This window comes from Arachis ipaensis, chromosome B6 (genome assembly GCF_059453495.1).
Source record: "Arachis ipaensis isolate K30076 ecotype BB chromosome B6, ASM5945349v1, whole genome shotgun sequence".
NCBI classification, from domain to species: Eukaryota; Viridiplantae; Streptophyta; class Magnoliopsida; order Fabales; family Fabaceae; genus Arachis; species Arachis ipaensis.
The window spans coordinates 99,158,305-99,164,846 of NC_142441.1; the positions used below are offsets into that span (position 1 = coordinate 99,158,305).

Genomic DNA, 6,542 nt, shown 5'->3' on the forward strand with positions numbered 1-6,542 from the left:
CTTTTCTGCTTAGTTACCAAAAACTATACATAAATATAACAAAATTGATTAATTGCCCTCCATAAACTAGTAATTTTACAACAAAGCTCAACGATTCATTAACTAATTTCCAAATTTCGTTTTGGTCTGAACCTTGAACAAATTTCGTGATTTGGGGAGTTCAAACTTAGGCCTTAGTTATGGGCTTGGGTTTAAACTAAATAAAGGTGAAACAATAACTAGGGAGTGCAGCTAGATTTTTATTTTGTTACTCCAAAATCTTCTTGTTCGTTTTTATTGCTTCTCTACTCAACGCTTCACTATGAGCAGATCAGGGCAGCCACCAGATTTGAAGAAGTAAGCATTACTAATCATATTCAGGATCCAGTTGGATAGGTTGTTAAGTAACTTTTTTTTACTTTTAACTTATGAAAATGTGTTGTATTAATGTCTGGTACAATTTTCAAAACAAAATTGTAACTTTCTAAAAAGTTATTTTAGTATTTAAAGAGAAATTAAAAAGAATAACTTCTCTCATAATAAAAAACTTTTTATCATTTTTTTTCTTAAAATAAGTACTTTTAGAACTAAAAAACTAAACACAAAATAATTTATTTATAAACTACTTTTAATATAAACATTTATTGTTTAAGTTATTTCTTCAAAAATAACTTAATTAAGCTGTTTACCAAAATTAGACCTTATTTATTTTCATCTTTCAATTTCTTAATTTTCTTCAGAATCTGTTGCAATGAGCAATTTTAACATACATTTATTTTTCTTAAGTCCAACAAAGTGAAACAATAAAAATTGAAATAATGCTAATTATAATTGATTTTTGTTATGTCAAAAAGACTTGGATGTGTAATATTATTTTAATCATTATTATCTACTTGCAGTTAAACCTAATGCAAACAGGATGATTGTTGGTACCCTCAGGGGTTTTGACCAGTTCATAAACTTAGTTGTTGATGTTGAAGTCAACGGCAATGAAAATAACGAAATAGGAATGGTGGTGAGTTCTGTCTTCCATTCCATTTCCTATATTAATTTAATTTGTCAAACAGGAGTAACAAAATTTTTTAGGGGACATAGAGTACAAGTTAACCCAGATTTTGTTTTTAAAATTGATGATGCAGGTAATTAGAGGAAACAGTGTGGTTACTGTTGAAGCACTTGAGCCTGTGAACAGGGGCTGACTTCTGTTTTATTGTAATATTTCTCATTAATTGCAATGTTTGAAATGGTGTGTATTTTGAACATTGTAGATGGCTTACTTCTGAGACTAACATGGAAGTGTGGATCTTAAGGTCATTTGGCCATTACTTTGGAGTTCATTTCTTTTCTCAGCTGATTTGTTAGTGTAGCGCACTGTGCATACCACTATGATTTTTTAATGGGATGGCACTGATCTTGCCAAATTGAAATTATGTCTATATATATATATATATATACATGTATCCTTCTTAGTTGAATTTCTTCTCTTTTTTATTTTATTTTTTACAGAATTATAATCTTTTCTCCCGTTATGTATTGTTATGATTTAATAATACTTTGATGTTTCTGTCTGTGCTCAAAACTTGGTTCAGTTCTGTCTTTTGGGATAAACAAGGGGCAAAATGCCTAACCACCGCACTAGGATGCCATTAAAAGAAACATTACGTGTTCTAGCAAATAAAGCAGTGAAGAAAGAGAATTAGTTGTCGGGGGCAAATGATGAAACCCCACAGGAAGTGAGGGACCATGCTTAGCAAGCTCTGAACATTTTATATGATTTTCTTATTGTAAATATTTGTTGTTAGTTGTGTAGATCATGGAGGGGATTAGCTGTTACATGTTTTTGTTATGTAGTTGAGTCATGTATTTGTTTTGTTTCATTCGGTATGTTTAGAGGTTTTTGTTGTTGATGAACTAATATGCCAATTTTTTGGCATTCCTCGTGGTGGGGTTTTGTCTATCTAAACTTCTAGAGTACTCCACTTGTCTTAAGTTCTCTTGCTACTTACAAGGATATATATATTTGTTGTTGGTTAAAGACATGATTTTGGCTCAGATTTACTTGAATAATTGAAGATACATGTGATCTTTTGAAAATGATTTGTGGTTAAAATTATTATGTGCACATAAAAAATCTTACTAAAGTAGTATTTATTTGTTTTCAAAATTTGAAATTAAGTCTGAGGGACTAGAATTTAGTATTGTATTTGGTGGCTAGAAATTGGAAATAAGTGATGCAAAATTCCAATTCCTTCGATACCTCTAAAAAGTGACAATACAAAGGATTGAAATTTCTAGAGATAGTAATTAAAATTTTAACAATATTTTTTTTAAATAACTAAAAGTATTTTAGTGAATATTTTTATTTTATTTTTATATTTATCTTGAACCAAATAGGATATTAAGTCAGTCCTATACATTTTACATCAACTTAATTTACTCTCAATTTTTGTCTTTTTATGTCTGTCTTTCAGTTTAAGTTAACGCAGCCTAAATGATACCTGTGTTTTTTAGTACGCTTCTAGGTTAAGATTAGTAATCAAGTGCTTTCATGTAATTACCATTGTCGGTAGGAACTTGCACAATAAGAGGAAGTGATAGAAGTTTTTGTCACAAACAGAGGCATTTTATACTGCATGTCTAAACTCTAAAGATTGATACAATGATATTATAGAAGTGTAGGCAGAAAGATTGAGTGAGATTGTCGGTTTTATTTCACATTTGAGGCCTTGCACTTTGGTACTTGACATTGTGCAAGTACTCCGGTATTGCCATAATAGTAGAATCACATTATGACTTTTGAAATATTTAGTTCTATATTTGAAAGTAATACTAGTTAGGAGATAAGTTTGATTGCACTTGAAAGAGGGTAGAGACATTGTGATCTCAAAGAGAACCTTGGTTCTACGCCTGAAAAGAATATTAGTTGAGAGCGAAATCTGATTAAAACTGGAAGAGGATGTCCATTTGTCCTTCTCATTTTTGCTGTGGATGTAAAGCCGTTTGCAGCAATTCCTTAAGAAGGAAAGGATTCTCAATTCTGAATCAATATCTAAAATCAAAGCTTTTGAAGTGGGCACAACATCAAGCCAGTAATTATCTGATTCAACTGCAAACTGTAGTTATTAGCTGTTTGATTGGTACTGCACAAGGCACGCTTTATGCTGCAGTTGGGTAGGACCACATTAGAAGAAGCCTTATGTGGTTCCTACTTACTACAATTCTCAACCATAAATCAATGTCAAAATCACATGAAAAGAAGTTTAGCCACGTTTTGTGGGAGACTTGTAATTGTAAACCATGCCTGTGGCTTACAATTTTGAATTTAAACAGCGAACACATATTCTGAGGAATCAGAATCAATCACAACGGTTTTCCTTCAGCCGGTGCAAAAGCTCAGGCAAGACAAAAGTCCCTTTCACTTTTTATTATTCTTCTTATTGGTTCGTGAATTTGTTTAACGGGAGAGACCAAGAGGCATAGAATTTTGTTAAATGCAGAACCTTGTTCTGCCCTTAAAAGACCCCTGCAAAGTAACTTGGAGCATGGTGTATTTTGCTTTAGCATTATATCCGTTTGAAAAAGGAGGAAAAAAAGGGGCTTACCAATTACTTATTTGTTGGGACACAAAAGTCAGAAATTTTTTTACCACTCCGGCTTTTGTACTTAATGTCGACACGATTTTTATTAGGAGGCCACTCAGATAAACACGCCTAAAACGTCTTTTTTTAAAGATGTCTTTATGTTATGTTTTAATTGGTTTTGGTATAATTTATTCGGTGTTCCTCATCACATATTATTAAATTCCTCAAAATTTTTTCTTTCCAAAAACAATAAAAAACATTTAATTTGGACTAAAACAAAAAAGGTAATAGATTAACTATTAGATTTTTTTTAAAAGATTATTTACATAAAAAAATATATCACATTCATCAAAATATATATATATATATATATATATATATATATATATATATATATAAAAGCTCTTAAAAAATTTTATAAATAAAAAAATAATTAATTTTTATTCGTATAATATATAAAATAATTACTATATTATTATATTATAGATTAAAATTTACTAATTTAAATTTTGTTTTTATTTTTAATATAAGTATTAGAAATAAATAATTTTTTTATAACAAGATATATTGTAATAAAATATATATAATATTAATTAGTTTTTAAAAAATTCTGAAAAGATGGTTTTTTCTAATAAAGTGTTATTAAAAAATTAACATGATAAAAACTAATTTCAACCAATATGATATAATATGATATAATAGGTTATTAAATATATTTAATACAAAACACATTGAATATAACTTTTTATTGAGTTTAAATTTTAAATAATTTTTAATTAAATTTCGAATATTTTTATTTTAAAGAGTTAGAATATTTTAACATCATTTTTTTCGTATCTTTTTAATTGAGTCTTTGATTTTTTAAATTATAAACCTTATTTATAATTAAGAGTAATGTTTTAACACCACCAATTAGTCACACATATAAAAATACAAGAACAATTCTATTGTCATAATTATAATCTAACTTTATAAGCAATACAATACAATGAAACTATATATAAGTAATATAACTAAATTTTATCTACATCTATAGTCACATTTCATAAATAATATAATTAAATTATATTTATGTTTATAATTAAAATATAAATAAAAATACAAAAAAGTATCAGGATGGTTAATTTTTTTCATTCATAATTTTTTATTATTTTTGTTGTGAAAAATTTAATTATTTTAATAATTAATTATTTTTTAAAAAAAGATAATTGAATAACAAAAAAGTCTTATTAAGAGTAATTTATTTATATATGATTAAAAAATAATTGGATAATTATATACGGTAAAAAATTAATATTATTAAAAAATAAAAATAAAATTTATTTTAAAATTAAAAATAAAGTTTATTTAAAAATAAAATTAAAAATCATGGTTTTTTTTTCTTTTTTCCAAAATTTATCTACGAGTAATTCTATAAATATTTTATGATGAATAAAAATATTAAACTAATACTAAAATTTATTCTAATAAAATTTATTTTTATTCTACTAAACGTTAAATAAATTATTGAAAAGAATTTTGTTTCCTCCATTAGAGAAGAATGATAAACTTCCATACTTCTATTATGTTATGGCAATAATTTGGCCTGTTATTTTTTAATGTACATAATAATAATAATAATAATAATAATAATAATAATAATAATAAACAAGTATATCACAGTAAAAAAGAAAGCACGTCACCAAATAATTTATCATCCGAATTATATATGAATCAAATTGATAATATGAGAGCTAACACTGTAACACCCTAATTTATCATTGATGCATAATTAGATTTAGATGATGAGAGAGTGCGAGTTGTCGAAACGTGAGAGATACGTCTTCGCGATTTTATTTCTACTCTTTTCAGGCTTCTCGATTAATACTCCTTTCGAAATTACCTATATTTATTTATTAAAAATCCTCCTTAGAGTCGTACCACCGTAATATCATTGACTTATGACTCGAGCATAAGGATTTGAATATTAGGGTGTTACAAACACTACAAAAATCGACAACAAAGTTAGAGACTTACAAAACCTTTCTTAAGATCATAGAAAAAAAAAACGTTTATATTTATGTAATATACAAAGCAATTATCATATTATTATTATTATTATTATTATGAGCAAAAAAAGTCCAACGGTATGTTTTAAAGTAAAATTTTTTTTAATATTTGATTAAATGTTCTTGTATTTAGTACTTTTTTTTTGCACTTCCTCTTAGTTAAAAATATAATCATTATAATTTTTTAGTTATTATTGCTAGGGGTGTTTACAGATGGGATATGGCTGAAATTTCGATCCAATCCGCACTAAACTCATTAGATCAAATTCGATATTCGCACTTTTTATGTTTGGATCAGATATCAAATATATCCATAAAATAAAAAATATAAAAAAAATTATTTTTATAAAAAAAAGTCAATAATTTTTTTTTGTTTACTTTTTTAAACATATTTACTTCTATCTGATTAGAGTGTGGATCCGATTCGATCCAATCCGATCATCTTACAGATCAGATCATATTCTCAAATTACAGATCAGATACGGATAAATACTGTGGATTTATATGAATATGATCTAATCTATGAACACCCCTAACTATTACTATAGGTTCATTGTTGCAAAAGAATGTTTCTTTTATTATAAACTATTATTAGATTTTAATTACCATTAAAACAACTGAATGGTCAACTTAATTACCATTATTATATCCATAGTTGTAAAAACCGAACTGGGTGTGAACTGGTAAGAACCGGTGCAAACCGGTCTAACCAAACTGATCTGCTTGAAAAAATTTTTAAAATGTCTCCACAAGGTCTCGAACCAAGAACTTTGGAGCAAAAGTAACCTCTACTTGCCACTTAGTCATTGCACTTCTAAGTACTATATTTGACAAATACTAATTATATAGTATACATAAATATCTAATTTAATTTAATTTTTGTTTTTTCTATTTTTAAAATTAATTATATTTTAATTATATACCATTATTAATA

General features: G+C 26.7%; 1 protein-coding gene across 1 annotated transcript; it reads left to right on the forward strand.

The window, feature by feature from the left end:
• The first annotated feature begins 301 nt into the window (after positions 1 to 301).
• On the forward strand, positions 302 to 1,948 carry LOC107648272 (putative small nuclear ribonucleoprotein G). The gene is made up of 4 exons (XM_088491690.1): positions 302 to 339; positions 822 to 841; positions 879 to 994; positions 1,119 to 1,948. Exons 1-4 carry the CDS (start codon positions 302 to 304, stop codon positions 1,176 to 1,178), a joined length of 234 nt encoding a protein of 77 aa, XP_088347816.1. The 3' UTR covers positions 1,179 to 1,948.
• Positions 1,949 to 6,542: the final 4,594 nt, after the last annotated feature.

Coding starts and splice junctions, on each gene's coding strand:
- LOC107648272 (XM_088491690.1), top strand. CDS start 302: ATGAGCAGATCAGGGCAGCCACCAGATTTGAAGAAGTA. Junction 340..821: donor CCACCAGATTTGAAGAAGTA/AGCATTACTAAT, acceptor ATTGATTTTTGT/TATGTCAAAAAGACTTGGAT. Junction 995..1,118: donor ATAACGAAATAGGAATGGTG/GTGAGTTCTGTC, acceptor TTGATGATGCAG/GTAATTAGAGGAAACAGTGT.